This window comes from Urocitellus parryii, chromosome 1, assembly GCF_045843805.1.
Source record: "Urocitellus parryii isolate mUroPar1 chromosome 1, mUroPar1.hap1, whole genome shotgun sequence".
Taxonomy (NCBI): domain Eukaryota; kingdom Metazoa; phylum Chordata; class Mammalia; order Rodentia; family Sciuridae; genus Urocitellus; species Urocitellus parryii.
In genome coordinates, this window is record NC_135531.1 from 18,126,289 (window position 1) to 18,147,326 (window position 21,038).

Here is a 21,038-nt window from a genome sequence, read left to right on the forward strand (position 1 = left end):
CAGCAGGTGGCCAGCCGCCCGCCCGCGTCCCGGACTCCTCGGCTCCAGCTACGTCTGGACTGGCGGTTCCGAGGCGGCTGAAGGGGAAGCATCTTCCACGATGCACACCGGCATCAATGGGATTTCCTTCGTGGGACATGTCCCCTGCCCGTAGGCGTGTGTGCCGGGATGACCGGGCTGGTGCCGCGAGCCGCTTCTAGGTTCAGAGTGGGCGTCGCACTCCCTTCTCCACCCCAGTCCCGCGGGCACCGCCACCACCGCCCGCCGCCGCTGAGGGGCGGGGGAGATGCCGCGGGGGGCGGGCGCGGCGCGCAGGGAGGGGAAGGGGTTCTCGCGCGATTGGGCGAGGTTTCCGGTGTTGTGACTGAAACCCGTCAATATGGCGGCGATCGGCCGCGGCCGCTCTCTGAAGAACCTCCGAATACGAGGTAAGCCCGCTGCAGCCCTCACGCCCCACCAACCCCGCGCCCGCCACCCTTGGCACTTGCCTTCCCCTGGCCCTGGGTGGGGGAAGCGAGCCGGGGCGCTGGCCGGAGCCAGGGCAGCCGCCGCTGGCCTGCGAGCGAATCCTAATTGGGGCTGTGTGTCTGTTTCGCGCAGGGCGGAATGACAGCGGCGAGGAGAACGTCCCGCTGGATCTGACCCGAGGTAACGCTGGGCGCCGCGGGCGGCGGCGAGGGCGCGTTCCTGGGGAGGAGCCGGGGCCGGGGGCCGAGAGCTGGAGGCAGGGGCGGGCCCCGCACGGGACCCGCGAGGGAGCGGGGGGCAGAGCCCGAGCCCCGCCTGCCGGCCCGCGGGAGCCCAGCCCGGGCTGCCTCGCCAGACCCATCCCCCTTCCCGGTGCCCCCTTCGCTAGCTGGAGCCCTGGTCCGGGCCTCGGGTGTGGGGGAGCATGTAGCGGAACTCGGCGAGCCAGCGACCCCTTTGGGTTCCGCGGACCCCAGGGAGCGTTTACACCTATCTCGGAGCTCGTGCACCGAACCCTGGAGCGGCCGGAGGGAGGTAGAGGTTGTTGTTTGGGTTGCCGAAGGGTGTTTGAGGGAACAGCGACCACATCCTGCCTTCCCCGTCCCCCGGAGGAGATGCTTGCTGGACCTGCTTGGTTCTTACTGACTGCGTGACTTCTCTCTGCTCACCGTCCTGTGGGGACCCGCAGCATGGATAACTCAGTAGTGAAAACTGGAGCCGTTCTTTACTGCGAAGTGTACGTTTTAAGCTGTATTTCCCTCCTGCTTCCCTTTCCTGGGCCGCCGGGTTTGTAGTTGGCAAAAGACCGCCCACTCACCCCGATGCAGGTTCATTGTTTACCTTCTGCAGTGGAGATTGGGTTTGTTTACACCTTCGGAGCAGGGTAAAACCGGGTTATATTTTTAAGGCCCGAATCCAACTACTCCTTTTTCTGTCAGTCACCGTATTGGAGTTTATCCGACAGTGTCTTGCTGAAGAATTTGTGGTTGCATACAAAATTCTTTTCTCTTCCATGATAAGCAGGATTTGGTCTACTGATTCCAACGGTCATGTTTCACACCGGCTATAGCTTGGAGAGTAATCTGGTTCATTGTACAGAATCAGTTTCTTCTTGTGATCTGTGAAACACCTTAGGAAGTTTTCTTTAAGAAGTCGTTGTAAACATTCCATGAGATCAATTTATAACCCGTGTTGTACTCAATGCAGTGACTGTTATTACAGTGTTTTCATACATGGGTTCAATTGTTGAGGCTCACCTCTGTATTGAAAGCATAATGCATTCTCTAATTTGTTTTATTTTGTATGTCGTAATGTAAGCTTACTGGAATATAAACAGGCCAATTTTCATTTAGCTAAAAGTGTACATTTTTGTGACTTAATACTTTATTCTGAAAGTTTGGAGACTTAGCTTTAGCTGAACCAGATCCTTTTAAAGGCAGAAGAATTTTTAAAAATGCAGTATAGTAGTGCATTAAGTACTGGAAGTGGCAACTAAGTAGATCACCAGTGCATTAATTTGGAACTTCTATCCAGCAGATTTTGAGAATTAGTATAGAAAAATGTAAAGTTTTTGATTTTTGAGCAACAATTTGAAAACTATATAACATGTATAAAAATTATATAAAATAGATTTTATAGTGAACTTTCTTATAAAATAGCAATCATTTCTTACAGACTTGAAAATTTAGCATTTCAGTTCTCTAACAAATATAGTGTATTAGCGATCCAATTTTTATATGCAAGCATGTGTTTCAGATGGCGACCAAAAAAAAAAAAAAACCCCACTTATTAAGTAAACTTGAGACTAGTTTCTTCCTTAAAAACCTGTTTGGATATGGTGTTGCAAGTAAAGTATGGTTGTACATGGAGTTGAGTTTGTTGAGCTCCTATATGGAGCTGGTTAGTGTCAAAATTTTGAGTTGTGTCAAAACAAGATTGATTTGATGCTTATGGTTTATTTCTATTTTACTCAAGAATACAGATAACACCAAATGTTCATTGCTTAAAATGGCTACATTCTGTGACAGTAAACACCTGATTATGACCATAGGTGTTTCCAGGATTATATAAAGACTGCAGAAAATTCTATTTCTGCTTGTCCTAACAAAATGTACTTCAGTTTTGAACAAAATATACACAGCCAACTGAAACTGATTGCAAAAGCAGGACACAACCAAGAGTGAGAGGTTACATGAGAACTGTATTCTAAATTATAAGGAAGTTTAGAATAAGAAAGTAATCTGAGTTAGGTTCATTATAGTGACACTATTGTTTAGAGAAACTGTTATTCTGACAAACATTTCATTGTTCAAAGAAGGCTTGTGGATCTAATGTGAAAGTTCATGAGGAATTTAACTGTAGTAATCATTTAGAACTGTGAGGCAGTCTGGGTTGCAGCTGAAGGGCAGCTGTTTGTGTATTGGATTACAGTATGTAAAACTATAAAGTTTGGGTAATGGAAATTTTTGTTTGATACTAAGGTTAGTGTTTGCTCTCATTCTAATTATTTTTCTGTATTTTTTGAGAAATTAATCATGTAAATAATTCAACAGAGTTCATTATAGAGGTTAGGGTCATTATAATCCCCAAAGAAGCTATCAATGTATAGTGAAAAGAGAGCTAACTATAAAGTCAAATAACTCTGGGTTGTGATCTCAGCTGTGTCTCTTAACAATAACCAAGACAGTAAACATTTTTATTCTTATTAAAGGAAAAGTAAAAGGATTAGATTATCGAAACTATAAAGCTCAATAGTACTTCTAATAAATTTTATTCCAATAATTATATTTGAATATAGATTTGTTTGTGTTCTGGGAATTCACTTTGAACACTGTAAGAGGGGCTTACCCAGAAATAACACTGTGTCTATTCAAGTTAGAGTTCAGTTTGAGAGTGATTTGGGACAAGTTACTTGACCTTGCTTAACCTCCGGTTTCTTTATCTTGAAAAAACCCCATTACTTCAAAGAGTTAGTAAGAATGTTAGACGTAAATGAAGTAGTTCTTAATTGAAGTTTTCAGTGTAGGATTTTATGCTCTGTGATGTTTAATATTTGTTGCCTTCCTATATTGTAAAATCAGAATTCTTTAAATCACATTAAAATATATCACATGTTTGTTTTGATTATTATAAGTTTATTTAACAAGGAATCATAGAATTCAAGCTTATTTTTTGAGACATTCTATTGTATTGATATCTGAAGTAGAGTTTTGAATATAACAACAGAAATCAAAACTTTTACGTTAAAAGAGACTACCAAAAAATAGAGATTGCCAATGAATGAAGTCTAAATAAAGCACATTCCTTTATATGCACTTAAGATACAGTATGAAGTGTTATTTTACAGGACCTTAGAATTTCTCTTCCTGACTTCAGAAAATTTCTTAGTAATAATGACTAGCCTTTCAGACTTCTTGAGGCCTAGGAAAGTTCTAAGGGTTTTTGGGGGTGTGGTACTGGTGTTATTGCTGTACTTATTACAGAGTACCTCAGTGAAAAATTATTGATAGATTTAATTTTGACCCAGTTTAGGAACTCCTTGTAGTGGATTTTACAGTCAACTTTCTGGTAATTGTTGCTTTCAGTTTTGTTCAGACACCTACTCTGTTTAATTTGTAAAAAATCCCCAGTATTATTCTCTGTATATTTCATGCGAAAATATATTTTGAAACCCAAATGCTTCTGTTAGCCACTTCCACAGACAGCCCCCACCTTCTGCCCCCAATTCCTTCAGTAGTACATCTTTTCCTGACATTGAACTCTCACTTGAAAAGACACAGTGTTATTCCTGGGTAAGCCCGTTTTATTATAGTGTTCAAAGTGAATTCCCAGAACATAAACACATCTGTATTCAAATATAATTATTGTAATAAAATTTATTAAAAGTACTGTTGAGTTTTATAGTTTTAACTATCTAATCCCTTTACGTTTTTCTGCACTGTGAATAAAAAAAAAAAATGTTTACTGACTTGGTTGTTCAGTACCTAGAAGAACAGGAAAGTCCTTTGAAATTATGTATTTTTGGATACTTAACTTTGTTTTTTGATTTCTTGTAATTTCATTTTTTAATTGCTCACTAATAGATATTGACTAAATGCCTATTATATACCAGATTCGGAATTAAGTGTTGGAGAAATAAGAATGAGGAAAGTTTTACCCCCTTGTGAAGAGTTTATTGGAACAGACATAAAGAAGTGATTGGGTTATGGAACAATATTTAGTAATCAAACTGTATAAGGAATAGAAGTAGCCCAGTAGTAGCCAGAGAGAATGATTGACAATCTGGTGGGTAAAGGATCAGAGAAATCTTGAGGAGATGACTGCATAAGAAGAGATGGACAAATTGGCTCTCTAAGCAATATACTACACCTTTGGAAAGGGAAAGTCAGTAGAGAAGCTGGTTAGAGGGCTACTAATTTAGTATTAAGAGATACTGGAGAACTGGACCAGGCTGCTGGCTACAGAAATTAAGTAGAATATGTGTTAGAGTGGAGGAATCGACTAATTTGTTTTCTTTGGATTCCAAACTGATTTTTGTTTTCCCTCTATGCTGTGTAGTGGTTTTCTTTCTTTTCCTCCCCAGTACTGGAGATTGAATACAGGGATGCTCTGCCATTGATCTTTATCCCCAGACCTTTTTTAAATTTTGAACTAGTTTCATTAAGTTTCTCAGGTGGCTGTAAACTTGCAATCTTCCTGCTCCCTCCTCATTTCAGTCTCCTGAGTAGCTGGAAATACAGGTGTATACCACCACACCTGGCTATTCTTTATTAAGAAGATAGAGGCTGTTCAGTATGAATTCCATACTCTTTTCTTCTCCTATGTTTACCTTCTCTTCTCCTAAGTCAGATAATAAAGCATGTCTGTTTTTGTCCAAGAGTAATTTTATGCTCTTGATACTGTTTCCTCTAAGATTCTTTATAGAACTAAGATTTTCTTTTATTTCATTTCTTCCTTTCTGTTGGTTTGGTTTTTTTCATGTTCAGTAAGCATTTATTATATCCTTCATTGGGCATGGGTTGAGGGTGGGAAATAAGAAGCAATAAAGATTATGAAATAGTTTTTTTGTTTTGTAGACACTATATAGACAGAATAGTTTATTCTTATTCCACAACTTTATATCTTAACCAGTATAATTTCTTTTTACACAGAAGTTTTATTTTTTTAAGTTCCATACTGCTTTTCTTTCCACTTTCTACTTTTTTTATTGGTACATTATAGTTGTGCATAATGGGATTCATTGTTATATATTTAAACGTGTGTGTACACAGTATAATGGGAATTTGGCCATTATCACTCCCCAATACTTCTCCCCTCCTTCCCCTTTCCTCTACCGATCTCCCTTTGATTTTCATGAAATTCCTATGCCCTCACCACACCTTTCTTTCCCTTTTTTCACATTGTGTAGGTTCTCTCTTCACATTCCTAATGTTTCCTTTGCTGTGCAGAAGGTTTTAATTTGATGCTATCCCATTTATCAACTTCTGGCATTATTTCCTGAGCTTTAGGGATCTTACTGAGAAAGTGATTGCCTATGCCTATATGTTGGAGTGTTGACCCTGTATTTTCTTCTAGGAGTTGCATAGTTTCTGGTCTAATTTCTAGGCCTTTGCCAATTTTCAGAAGACAGTCTTTCCTACAGATTTTAGTACAAACCACTACAGTTTCATAAGCACAGGTCCCTCCCTATACTGAAAATACTTTCTAAACTGATGCTAATAATATCTTGCAAAATTCATTGGCATTAAAATTTCTGTTTCAACTATTGGTACTACTTTGCATGAATATTTTGTGCCAGGCATTAAAATGTTATTTCACCTAATCTTCAACAACTATTTGAGGAAACTCTGATCCTTATTTTTATAAGGCTCTCAAAAGCTTATATTTTATAAGTTTCTCAAAAGCTTATATTTTGAGAATATATGCTTTGAAATATTGAAGGATTGAAACATAGAAAGCTATAATTTAGCCAGGGTCACAAGGCTAGTTAGTGACCTCTGTGTGTCTGGTAATCATCTCAAAGTCATGATGTGTAAAACTTTGTACCCCAAAGAGTACCCATCTTTCACTTTTTAGGTACCACCAACATCTAGGTTCAAGGTAGAGACTGCTCAATCTCTTAGGTATGTTCCTCCAGTTCGCCTCTGAAATAGCATCTTACTATCTCATTTGATATCTCATTTGATCCAGCATCTTATTATCACATCTTATTATCTCATTTGAGCAACAGTAAAGTCTTATAGCTGATACAGTAGCTCTTTACTTCATCTGCTGGATTATTTCCCTGTAAATCAGATTTAATCTTTTCATTCTTTTATATTAAAAGCAAAACAATAATAAAAACTACCCATACATACATGGTACAGGTTCATTTGTGCTCCAAGAATAAAGTCCAAATTCCTTAGCTCAGCACTCAAGGCCTTTTAGGATTTATTCCTATATTATTTTCTTCTATACTACCTTAACCATATTAGTCAAATATATCTGTCTCTGGATTGTTCATGTGTATAACACTCTGCCTCCCTTCATTATTCACAGTGCTTCTCAAAGGGAATTGGGGAGAGTTTGCTAGCTTTTTTTTTTGTTTGTTTTTTTAGTTATTGATGGACCTTTATATGTGATTCTGAGAATCAATCCCAGTGCCTCACAGATGAAGCAAGCGCTGTGCCAGTGGGCCACAACCCCAGCCCAAGTTTGCTAGTTTTTTTTAAATTTATTTTTTTATTTATATATGACAGCGGAAGGTATTACAATTCTTATTACACATGTAGACCACAATTTTTCAAATTTCTGGCTGTATACAAAGTACATTCATACCAATTCGTATCTTCATACATGTACTTTGGATAAGTTTGCTAGGTTAAGCACCAACCCGACATTCCTGATCTTTCCCTTTGGAAACTGCCCCTAGAGAATAATTGCTTTAGTCAAAGAAGACTGCTATTCCTTAAATGTAACATGCAGTTTCATATTTACGTGAATTTGCATAGGTTTTGTTTTGCATTTCCAGGACTCTTAGTGTAATTCTTTAAGAGTAAGGTCACATGTCACTTGTGGGAATCTTTCTGTGGGAATTTACTGCTTCCTCTTCTACTTTTCCATATCATTATCCTTCCAGAATAGCACTTACCATTGTTTTAGTTTTTTGTCCAATTTTTTTGCCCTTCACTAGATCTTAAGCTTCTTGAGGACAGCAGTTCTGTTTTGCTAAGTTTTAACATTACCCACTGCCCCCACTAGCCTCTATTATATAACAATCACTCAAGTTTTGGGTTTGTTTTTTCCTCTCAGTGCTGGATATTGAACTCAGGACCTTCATGGATGTTCTTTGACTGAGCTACACCCCCAGCCTCTGAAGTATTTTTTGAATGGAAACAGAGATGAGAAAAGGAATAATAAATACAGTTTTAAGTAGGAGAATAGAGTAAGAGAGCACTTATTAAAGTTTGTAGTCCTGAGGAATAATGGAAATGGATAGTTCCATACTATAGAGAAGTCATTTTGGGAGGGATGATAATGAGTCCAGTTTTGTACTTTAGGTGATTAATGTTGACAGAGATGTGTAAGAGGTAGCAGCAAATACTGGACTAGGGGCTTAGTAGTAGTTTTTCTGATTTGTGATCTGAGTATCGTCTGTATAAAGTGTTGTGAAATGTAAATGGAAACTTTTTTTTTTTTTTGGTGCTGGAGTTTGACTCTAGGGTCTTATAAATGCTAAGTAGGTATTCTGCTTTTGAGCTGAACCCTCCTAATTGGAGAAAGAGTTTAAAATTTCAGTGTTTAAGGATAAGATAATGAAGGTTTATGTTAGAGGTAGGTATCAACAAGAAAGAGACCAACAGAAGAAAAGAAAATGATGATGATTATAATCTCTGAAGACAAGAAAAAAACTTTTTAAGTTGAAGGGGCTAAGACTGTAGTGTTGAAGTTGGTGTCTGGAGAATTCAGTTCTATTCTTCATTAATTCTGGGCTTCAGTTTTCTCACTTCAAAATGCATACTTTTTCAAAATGCATACTTAAAGTACTTTTCATTTTCAGTCTTTGTGATTCTCAGATGTTATAATGGGATATTGGAAGATGAAAAAGAAAGCATTTATTATTTATGGCTTTGTTAAATCACTCTCAGAAGTATTCCTTTTTTTGTGTGTGTGTAAACCCTGTATTATTGAAGAATTTGGATTTGTAGTGATTTTCTTAATGTCAACCAGTTTTTTCCCTCCCCTTCAGTACTGGGGATTGAACCCAGGGCCTCAAGTATACTAGGCAAGTGCTTTTCTACTGAGCTACACCTTTGCCCTTTTTAAAATCTTATTTCAAGATAGGGTTTTTCTAGGTTGTCCAAGTTTGATCTTGTAATCCTCCTGCCTCAGCCTCCCAAGTAGCCGGCATTATAGGTGTGTGTCACCATGCTTGGCCAACCAATATTTTTTACAGGGGAGAGTGTACCAAGAATTGAACTCGGGGGCACTCAGCCACTGAGCCACATCCTCAGCCCCATTTATGTATTTTATTTAGACACAGGATCTCACTGAGTTGCTTAGTGCCTTGCTTTTGCTGAAGCTGGTTTTGAACTCATGATCCTCCTGCCTCAGCCTCCAGAGCCTCTGGGATTACAGGTGTGTGCCATCATGCTGGCACTATATATCTTTAATGAGTATATTGAGTATATTATCACACTGGATAATGCTGTTGTGTTATGGAAGGTATGACTCTGCTATCAAAGAGCTTTTGTTGTAGTTGTGATACACCCCTATCAATGCACAGTGTAGGACAGTAGTATTTGAAGTATTTTGACAATTATCTCTCTAAAGGTGTCAAAGAGCTTGGAGAACTCAGGGAAGAAAAAAACGGGAGATAGGTCAACAATGGACCAAGAGGGAAAACCTCATAAAAATGATGAAATAAGGACACCTGTAACACCTTTGCATAGAAAGGTAACATTTAAATAGGTAGAGCTCTAGGCTGGGGTTTTAAAAATCACATGTTAACTTTGAAAACAAAATTTCCTGGCATATTATTGAGTATATCTTGATAATGTTGAGAAACGTTGGTAGTAAGTTTTTTCCTTTTATCTCTTAACTATTAAAGATTGATATTTTAAATTTAAGCTTTTCTGACCTTTGAAGATAGTTGCTGGACTGGATTGAGAAATTGAGAAATGCTTATATTTCAAACCATAGAATAAATTATTTTTTATTCTATAATTTTGTAGTACATATCTTTCCCCTTCATTAATATTGCTAATATAGGGCATTATTCATGTTCAAGAGGCTCTATAAATTTATCAAACTTCTTTCTAAATGTATGGTGTGTAAATAGAGACTATAATGGGATGGGTAGTGTTTTTGTTATTTTCTACACTAAAATGACTTATTTTCTGATCTCAAAATTTAAATGTGGCCACACAATGAGATAGAATATTTGAAATGAAGATCATAAAATATGGAGAATATTTCATTGCCAAATCCAGACACCCTTCCAAGCCCTCTAGAGATTTGAGTAAATGATAAGTAATGCTTGACGTAATTATTTCAATATTAGGAAAACAAAAAAATACTTGAATTGCCACTTGCAGGAGTTTTAATAATCTTGCTCTGAATCTAGTATAATTTCACAAGTTTCTTATAATGAAGAAGGTGAAGAGAAACAGAAACTGTAAACAAAGAAGATTGCCAAGTAATTTATGTACTAAGAAGAAACAGCTTGCCAGATAATAAGTGTATTTAACTGTTTTAGATGTGTGCACATACATATTTTTATCAGTAGTTTCATATTTCTGGAAATCACATCTTAAAATAGTAGTGCTAATTATTTCCATGCTCATCCCTCATATACTAAAACTTTTTGATTGCCCTGTTTTTTTCCCACTCATAATTCTATAATGCACTCCCTAATACCACACTACTGTTTACCACCTCCCTCCCCATGGGGGAGAGAAAGCAAAAGAGAGAGAGGAAAAGTAGGAAGGAAGAGAAAGAAGGGAGAGTGAGAAGAACTTAGAGAGTTAGAGGTGGATGGAGGGGCTGGAGGGGAAAGGAGGGAGAAAAGAAGAAAACAGAGAAGGTAAAACGCTTTAAGAATAGTGTTCCAGGGAGAAAGACTGTAAAAATGTGGTTGGAAACACATTTTCAGATGCTGTGAAATCTTATGGTATTTTTTGTGTTTGTCACCAAATGAGAAGTGGAATGTTGTGGAACTTTAAGTTATAGATAAGAAGTTTGTAATCATATCCATCTCGTATTATAGTTGTATAAAATAATGATGGTGGGATGTTTGAGTACTATTTCCTTCCTTATTTAGAATCACGTGATTTTATTACCTATACTACAGTTTCTAGTGTTATTTTTAATAACATAACTTGGTGTAATGCAAATCACATTAATTCTTATGTAATATAAGATTTCATATGTCCTATAATTATTACATAAAATTTTATAGCTATTTTTAATGAATTTCAGATTACAATACCATTAAAAGTTTACATCACTTCAGATGCTTTAAAAAGAACTCTAACATTGTCTTTTTCCTTTTTCATAGCAGAATTCAGTAAATATACAAATTCTCTTATTTTCCATAGCAAAATGGAAGAAGTTATTTTAAAAAATATTGGTAGTTTTTCAAAGAGAAATAAAAAGGAGATGAATAAGAGATTGGGGTAAACTGAGCTGTTGTCTGTGTTATTGTTTCTTCTAATAGTTATTTTTTTATTAGACTTGACTTTTTAGTCCTACAAAGCATTTTTCACAAATATCAGTAATTGTTTCTATATTGTAAGAGTTCTACAGAGAAATAGTGTGATTTAAAAAAAATCTGTTTTTATTTATTTACTAATTTTATATTTTTGAGGTACTAAGGATTGAACCCAGGGTCACTTTACCATTGCGCCCTTAGTCCTTTTTATATTTTAGTTGGAGACAGTGTCTCACAAAGTTGCTTAGAGCCTCTCAAAAATTACTGAGGCTAGCCTTGAAGTTGTGATACCTCTTACCTTAGCCACCTGAGTCGCTGGAATTACCAGCATGAGTCGCTGGAATTACCAGCATGTACCACCATGCCTGACTGTATCTTTAAACATTCTCCAGGCTAGTCACTAAATATTTATTGAATACTGGGTATGTATCTGGCATTGTTCAAGTTGCTAAATGTTGAAGACATGGTCTTTTATTATGAGAAAAAGCAGCAGTGGACCATATTGTGTGCTGGGAACTCTGTTAAAAAGCATTACTTAAATTATCTGATTTAATCTTTCTGCTTATCTAGAAGATATGTATTAACATATCCGTGTAATTGATGAAGAAAATGGGGCAATGCCTAACTTTTAATACCTATATTTCCTTACTCCAAAGGAAATATAGGTATTAAAGTAGAGAAAGGTGACATTCAGATGCCTTTTATTGTTTTTGATGCTAAAACCAATGTACTTAACCCTTTAAGGTCTTTCTCCAAACAGAAGATAAATCACACTACTGGAAGAATATAATTTCAAACTCTGAGGAAGCAAATTATTAAGTGAACTCAAAAGTGTACATTTTAACTATTTTGGATGAAATTATTTCTAGACTTATTGCATATTTCCCTCTTAAAAGAAATATACCAGCTCTATTTTAACTTTTCCTCTTCTGCTTAGGTCAATATTATAAATATCAATTTTTGTGTTGGGAGTGGGGGGAGGATAACATATTACTATACTCTGTAACATACAGTTAATTTTTTGATTTTTATGTGCTGCTGCATTGCTTTCGACAGTCACTGTATGTTATAATTATTGTTTCTATGTTTAGACAGATTAACGGAAGAAAAGGCATACAAATTTAATACATGTACAGGGGCATCAAAAGACAGTGATTACCCAATGAGATATAGAAGCTTATATACTTCTTGGAAGAGAGAAGTGGGGGATGTAAACAGTTTTAGAGGAAGAGTAAATAATTTTTAGGGGAGCTGAATGGGCCTAAAAGAATAGACATTAGTCTGGGACATAGTTTGGGCTTTTGGTGTGGTGTCAGTGGTATTCTTCCTTCCTATCTTATAATATATGTATCAGTCCTGTGCATCCCCATCTTCTTGATGAGATCTGAAGGAGGGATTTTCAGCATTTGCATATATTCTGGAAAATCAGTCCTTTAAGGTAAGAGAATTTCAGAGAAAGTTCTTCCTTGTATTTGCTACTCTCCAGATCCTTTCATCTCCATTGGAGATAAGATTTAGGAGTGAAAGATGTTTGTAAATTAGATATATTTTAGTTTTGACACATAGCTATGAATAAATAGATACTAATGTTCTTATTTGTATTGTCAGTAAAAGCAAGAGATGAGAGAAAAGAAAGATTAATGTGCCTGGGAAAAAATAATAGGAACTGGGGCATTGTATAAGTTTTGAATGGGTAGAAATAATCAAGAGGAACTAGGGCATGAATAAAGACATGAATCATTTATTGAGAGAAGAACAATAAGGATACAGAATTTTAGTATTTATTTGATTTATAGGATAGGGCTATTATTGAAACTGAAGAATAAATGTTATATTAAAATTTTTGTTGAAAAATAACTTGCCCAAAAGTGTTCGTCCTAGGAACAGTTCTGTGAACTTTGGCAAATTGAACACATGAATAATCCGAATTCATATCAAGAAACATAATACTGCAATACCGTAGAAATTTCTATTCTGTGTCTCCTCCTAGTCACTGTTTTCTCCCACCAAGGAAGACACTATCCTGACTTTAATGTGGAAGACTAGCCTATTTTTGAACTTCATGTTTATACTCATATAATGTACACTCCTGTGTGTCTGGTTTCATTCAACCAGTGTTATTTTGTATATATAATTAAAGTTAATCCTAGTCTTTTTATGTGTCAGGGATGGCATGATGTGGATGGATTTTTTTTTTTTCCTTTTGGCTAGGCCAGTGGATAAATTTTGGGGAAAAAAAAAAGTGTTCTCTGTTTATCTTTTGCCTCTTCTGCCTGGGCTTTTGATTAAATAGGTTTTAGCTAGTTAACACATCTTGATGGGTGAGGGTTTCCATCCCTTACCCCCTCCCCAAATGACTGCTTAAAGAAAAGTACAGGATCAGATTATCTAGAAAGCAGAAAAAATTAGAATTCTAATCCAGTAAGTTTTGTGATATCCCGATTAAATTATTGGTAGAATGATTACCAAAGTTGATTTAGTATTTAGAAAAAGGAAATATAATAAACATTATTTGGTCCTGAGTTCAATAGTATGCTCATGTGGATATATCAGTATGTGTTAATATGGTAGTTTAATAACATATAGTTGTAATTGTAAAATAAAGATGCTTCTCCTTGAAAGCACATACATACATATGGTTAAATGTCTTATCTGATTCTTTTTTTTTGAACATTTATTTTTTAGTTGTAGGTGGACACAATACTTTTATTTTCTAATTGTTATGTGGTGCTGAGTATCGAACCCAGTTCCTGATGTGTGCTAGGCAAGCGCTCTACCTCTGAGTCACAACCCCAGCCCTGATTCTCTTTTTTAAGAACTCAAAAAGAACCATTTTAACTGTCTAATCTCACATCATGAGGAAATCATAATGTCACTGATTTTTCCAGTAGACCTTTATGAGACTGAGTGTCTCAAATCTTGTTGATAGTTATAAACTCTCTGTGAGATTGTTTCTTTTTTTTGATCTTGTTTCTCTCAGTTTCTCTCACTGGTTTCTGTTTCTCTTTTGCTCTTTTCTAATTTTCTGGTGATTCTAACAGAAAATGCTATAGAGATGAATTGTTTTCTTTTGCTATGCTTGATATTCCTAATATAAAATAAATTTCAGTTGTTTATATAATAAATCCTTTATTGTTTTTTTCTTTTTTTCCTGGAAAGTTGGTGATGTGAGAGTTGGCAATAAAAGATTCCACTGCCTATCCCTTGGTAGGCCTGTCCCCAAGAATTAGAATTGAGTATTTAATAGGAAATTGAATGAATTGAAAACAATTCAGCAACACATTTAGCATAGACTTCTAGAATAAAGAAAAATTTACTTATTTCATTGTGCAAAAGTAATAGAGTAAATGTGAAAATGAAACAAATAGCTATATTGCAGGTAAAAGTTTCTGATGGCGTACATTTTCTAAATGCTGATAATTATGACACAAGTATTAATTTTAAGTATTAAAATGTTTGAAATTTTTATGCATACACTTTTTAGAAGTATGGAAAATGATGGAGTTCAGAATTTCTTGAAAAGGGGAACATTTTATAACCTTGAAAGATCCTTGCTGTTTCTGGTCTGGACTAGTTCATTGAGCAGATTTATTAAATAGACTATGGATTATTAGCTATCAAGACAATAATTGCTCTTGGTGATAAATGCTAAGTGACTGTTTGTTTCTATTAAGAATGACACAGTTCAGTAAATATTTTTAACCAGGATTATATTATTTTGAGATTATATTACTTACTACTTTTGTATATATTAGAACATCATTTTTCCCCCAACAGTTTTAAGTGACTTCGTAAAAGAGAGCCCACTGTTCACCACAGGCATAACTTGGTTTAAAATGATATTTTGAAAACAACACATTAACAAAATATGGAATATTTATCAATTGATGTGTTTTTTAGCAGATATTCCTTAAATTACATGCTTATACTTCTAAGCAAATATTGTTTACAACATTTTAAAAAGTCTTCTGAAGATTACTAATACTTATTTTTATTTAAATTACTGGTTGGATTGTTCTTTGAAGATGAAGTTTAGAGAATGGTTAAATATAAATTGGGCTCAAATCTGGGAAATCATTAATTTACTAATTTACTCATTAATTTAAAAAGAATACATGGATCACCTATTCTGTTCTTAGCAGTGTATAAAATATTGGAATGTTGTGTGTGCAAGACCAATAATTTTTATTTTAAGCAAACTACCACTCTATGTAATAACTTTCATTGTGGCCCAGTCACTGGCTTCCTCTACAACTGTTTTCATTTCTTGACTCTTTCTTTTCTTACTGTTTGGAGAAATAACTTCCATGCTGATTATTCCTAATCATATTTTCTTTGCAGAGTCTTTTTACCTCTGTTATAGTCTATCTGGAATATTCTTCCTGGAGTATTTGTATGATTCTTTTTCCCTCTTTTCATTTAACTTTGTTCAAATGTCATCTTATAAAGTGAACTTTCTCCAGTCATTTTGTTCAAAGGAGTCCCCATCTCCATCACTTTCCATTCTTTTATATTGCTGTCTTTGATTTTTTTGGATGGTATTGGAGATTGAACCCAGGGCCGTGCACATATAGGCAAATGCTCTCCCAACTGGGCTATACACACAACCCTTATATTGCTGTTTGTTTCACAGCCCTTGTTGTTACTGACATTATAGTATATAGTTATTGTCTCCCTAGAGGTTTTGTGAATGTAAATACTTTGTTTTGTTCATTATTCTGTCAGTGGCTAGAATAGCTCTGGCACACTGTATGTGCTGAATAAATGTTTTTTGACGGAATAGACTATCAAATTCGCATTTAGCTTGAGATCTTCCGACCAATTTTGCATGGCTATTCAACATTTTAAGGATGTAGGTAAGTATATCAAACTTAATGTTTCAAACTTTCTAATTATCTTTTTCTAAAAACCTTTCCCTATTTCCCATCTAGGTTAAGAACAATTCTTTAATTAGGTCAAATCAGACACCCATGAGACATCTTAACCTCTTTCCTTGTCCTTATTCCACACATCAAATTTGCAACCAGATGGTAATGATTTTATCTTTGAAATTCTTGTAAAAATCTGCTTTTCCATTTCCATTGGCATACCTTTGTCCAGGCCCTCATTACTTTGCTGAATGATTGCATGGCCTTCATAAATACTCTCCCTGTTCGAGTTCTGTCCTTTCCCATTCTACTCTTTCTTCTGTACCCAATAGGTTTCCAAAAGAGTCAATCAATCATACCTTTTCCAGCTGGGTTGAACATCTTCTTTTGGAACATTATATGTTACCTTTTTTATAATATGCTGTAATTTGTTGACATGTCCGCCTTTCTCAATCATAGTTGACAGATATTGACCTCTGATAGTTTTATGTACTGATGATTCTGTGGTGGAAAAGATTGTATCTTTGCCCTTGAGAAGCTTATATTCTAGTAAGAGAACAGAGACTGTAACATGTGAACACAGAATTTAGGTACTAATAATAGATATACTAAATATAAAATTGGGTACGGTGAAGGAGAATTTACTGATGGTTGTGTATGGGGGTTTCAGAGAAAACTTCTTTGAGGCTTAGTATTTAGTTGATACTGAACTAATGGGGAGGATTATGTGAAGATAATGGGGGACAAGTCTTCTAAGTCGAAGGAATAGCTAGTACAAATGCTTAGACATAGGACAGAATCAGTAAGGCTGGTACATGATAAATCAGAGGGAGAATGGTAAGAATATGAGATTATAAGAGAGGTAGACAAGTAATAGTTTGTAGAAAATGGTACAATTATAGAGGGAAGTCATATGATCTGATTGAGCAAGATTGGTCTGTGGAGAATACACTATAGCCCTTGGAGCAGGCTCTGCATGGCATGCGTTACTAAATGAATATTAATTGAATGGATAAATTAGTGAATTAATCCTTTCATTTTGGTCACAAGACAGGAAGAATTACTCATTTTGAATCATTTGAGACTTAAGTCTTGTCTTTCAAGACGAGAAAGCAGCAAAATCAACATTATAAAAATGATAGTTGTACTAATATTTCAATTTTAAGCTGTGTCTGTAACCTTATAACATTAGTATTTTTTGAGTTATCAAAGAATGCTTGAACTATCGTTAATTTTAATGAAAATTCTTTTTCACTATGGATGGAAATGCTCCATTTGTTCATTCAGTTAATTAATGAGTACCTACTGTAGAGTATTCTTCTAGGTCTTCTTAAATTTCAAGGTCTTGATTACAAGATAAGCTTATTCTTATAGAAGCTTCATTTAGTTGTATGTCATTGAAAAATGTATTTTGAATGGATAGTTAAGCTACACTGACATATCAAGAGGCTCAGGAAGTTGTTAGCATTATATAATCTAGGGAAAAAAAGTGATTCTGTTTATTTAATCTACTGCTGCTGCTGCTAGGTGCTTTCATTTAGATGTTGAAACCAGCTTTGGGAATATGGTAAACAAGGGAAAATAGAAGAATAGGTTAAGTTAGTGTTGCCATTATTCTTTTTAGTTTTATTTTGAAAGAAAGCCCAGAACAAATCTTTCTTTTCATTCAATTGTAGCTGCCACTGTCCTTCCTCTTATTCAGCACCAGGATATGTTAAGTATGAGTGCTTTGGAAAAAAAGTATTTTTCTTGGAATTTAAGCAGAATGGCTTGTAAGTAAAGTTTTGGGGCAAATCCTTTACTTTCATTCCACAACATTTATTTATATACCATTTTGTATTTCTTCATAAAAGCAGTGTATAAGAAATGCTGCTGACCCATACTTTTGTTACTTGGAATTATTAGATATTTATTAAAATATTTAATTCAAATTTGCAAGCATAGAATTAGAGAAAGTAGTATAATGAGTTCTCATGTATCCTTTACTTCAGCTAATATAAACATATGTGGCAGCTTTATTTCATCTATATATCCTCCCTCTCCCTTCATCAATAATTTTAAAGCAGATCTCAGACATTTATTTATTTGTTTTAAAATATTTTTCATAACTATTTTTTTTAAAGAGAGAGTGAGAGAGGAGAGAGAGAGAGAGAGAGAATTTTTAATATTTATTTCTTAGTTCTCGGCGGACACAACATCTTTGTTGGTATGTGGTGCTGAGGATCGAACCCGGGCCGCACGCATGCCAGGCGAGCGCGCTACCGCTGAGCCACATCTCCAGCCCCTTTTTTATAACTATTTATGTATTTATTTGGTGCCGAGGATCGAACCCAGTACCCCAGCCCCTCAGTCATTTAACATTTCACTGCAAATACATTGGTATCTATCTGTAAGGGATAAGGACTTTAAAAATATATAACAGTAATGCCATTAACACAACTAAGTAAATTAATAGTAAATTCTTTATGTTACCTAATATATAGTCACTTTTCAAATTTTCCTGATTTTCTTACTGATATTTTGAGTTATGATTTGTGCAAGATCATATGTATTTATATTTTATGAATATATTTTTACACACACATATATATATATATATATATATATATATATTAATTGGGCATCCTGATTCTATTTTAAGTCTTTGAATTATTCCAGAAAATTCTCAACACTTGTCTTTTTAAGTATTGTGTCTCTCCCAATTTCTCTTGTTATTCCTGTAGGAATTCTTATTAAATGTATGTTGGACAGTCTCATCTAATGATTCTTGCATTTTAAACTCTTTCATGTATTGTGTGTGTGTGTCTCTCTCTCTCTCTCTCTCTCTCTCTCTCTCTCTGTTTCTCTTTTCTGGAAGGCTACATTCTGTAGAATATCTTTATATGTATCTTTCAGTTCATCTCATCAATTCTTCCTTTAATTGTGTTTATTCTTTTTTATGCCCTTTTATTGAGTTATTTTAATTATATCATTTTTATTTTGTGAAGTTATCATTAGATCCTTTGAAAATCTTTATTTTTTTCATGTTCTCTCAAATCTTATCCTTTCAGTTATTTTTCTTTTAAACCAGGTTTGCAAATTACTACTTGGAGATCTGAGTCACTGCATTTTTAGATAATGTTTTATTGAGACATGGTTATGCTTATTTGTTTAAGTATTGTCTGTGGCTGCTTTAGTGTTACAGTTGTGGAGCTAAGTGTTGAATTAGAGATTGTGCAGCCTCCAGAGCTTAAAATGTTTACTCTGTGATCCTTTAATAGAACAAGTTTGCTAACTCCCCTGCTTGATTTAGATGTATACAAACATAATTATTATTTCATTGTTTATATGACAGTTCTAATACTTAAAGTCTTTTTATATTTTTTATTGTTTCTGCTTTTAATGACTTATTTTATGGTTTCCTTGTGTGTTTTCTATTTTGGTTGTGCACTTATGTTTGTAAGGTTACTTAGGGTTAAGGTGGTTACCTGGTTGGGTGGGTGGTTTGTAGTGGGTGGTTGTTGGTTGAAATTGCTTCTGTCAGCTGCTTGGGAGCAGTGTAGAACAGGAACTACTTTAAATTAAAATTCTTGCCTCCCCACCCCCCCCCCCTTTTTTTCTTTTGGTCAGGGCCTGGGGATCAAACCCAGGGCCTTTTGCTTGGTAGGCATGAACTCTAACACAGAGCTACCCCCAGGCAGGCTGGCTTTCTTTCTTTCTTTCTTTCTTTCTTTCTTTCTTTCTTTCTTTCTTTCTTTCTTTCTTCTTTCTTTCTTTCTTTCTTTCTTTCTTTCTTTCATCATCTATATTTACTATATAAGAGTGTATTCATGTTCCAAAACCACATGCATTGGCTTCAGAATCTTAGGGAAGGCTCTTCTTGTTTGTTTTGTTAACCCAAATTACCCCATATTACTTTACTGTCTGCTTCTGGTAGATGAGTATTCTTCTAATTCACCTTTTTTCTTAGGATATAGTCTTTCCTAAAGTCTTTACCTTATGTACAATGGATTTCTTTTTTCAGTGGATTTTTTCTTATAGTGTCCCAAGGGTTAGCTCAGTCCTGTATTGCATTTAAGCTCTGGAAATAGAATTCTGTGTGGGCCTTCAGAATAGAGCTTCTGAAACTTCATTGTTGTTTTGGAGGTCCTCAAGACCAATCCCACGTTTGAGGATTCTCTAAGAAATACAAAGCAAATCCAGTAAAGAGAAAATATGCATGTGACAAAGTCTTGGGGAAACCAGGCACATGTTCCTAGTGGAGTTATACATGTTTAATTCCTTCCAGCAGTGAGTTATTACAGCAGGTGAAATGTTTGTTGTCCACCAGAGAATCTAAGAGACTTGGTGGCAGAATTTTTATTGAAGACTTTCCAAGTAAGCAACCTCTGCTTGGTAGGCAGCAAAATTCCAAACTCAGACAAGGAAAGCAAGCATTCAACATAAATTGTATTATTTATATATTAACTATTTAGGCCCAGGATCCCCTCTTATCTATGGAACTTCTCCTACTTTGAATTCCCTTAAGACAGCAAGGGTCAATCTTATAGCCAGGCCTTCTTAAGGATAAACATTTATGCCTGCTGAGTTTACTTTTTTCTGTATAAATGAATCACCTAGATTTTGGTAATAGTCAGGTTGAGTAGGTATGGTAGGGCCCAAGATCCTGCATTTGTAATATGTTCTTAAGTGGTGTCCATGTTGGTTGTCCACAAATATTCTTTGGTAACCAGGTAGGTGTGCTGAGGGCCAGAAGACCTTTCCATTGTACTTTTCCCCTAAATAGTCAGAGTTTTAAATTTTGAATTGGGTAGAAAAATTCTTTATTAAGGTTAAGTTCTTTGTGCTAATAAATAGTGTCATATGGTTAATTTCTTATTGAACTTTTTCAACTTAAATAAGGAGATCTAAACTTAAACTTCAATATTGTACACATTTTTGTTTTTAAGAGAATGGAAAGAGTTAACAGATTGAGTGACTTTATAAAACAGAGCTTGATACATTTCAAAGTTTTTATGTATTTTGTGTGAATA

General features: G+C 35.6%; 1 protein-coding gene across 3 annotated transcripts in view; it reads left to right on the forward strand.

Annotated features, from left to right (window-relative positions):
* Positions 1-328: 328 nt before the first annotated feature.
* Rictor (RPTOR independent companion of MTOR complex 2) overlaps positions 329-21,038 on the forward strand; it is a 114,202-nt gene continuing 93,492 nt past the window's right edge. For all 3 annotated transcript variants that reach the window (XR_003301949.2, XM_026401781.2, XM_026401782.2), the window contains exons 1-2: positions 329-428; positions 601-648. Coding sequence is in view for 2 of the 3 variants with exons in the window: in XM_026401781.2 (XP_026257566.2) it covers positions 380-428; positions 601-648 (97 nt within the window). In the remaining variant the exon portion in view is untranslated. The remainder of the gene's footprint in view (positions 429-600; positions 649-21,038) is intronic.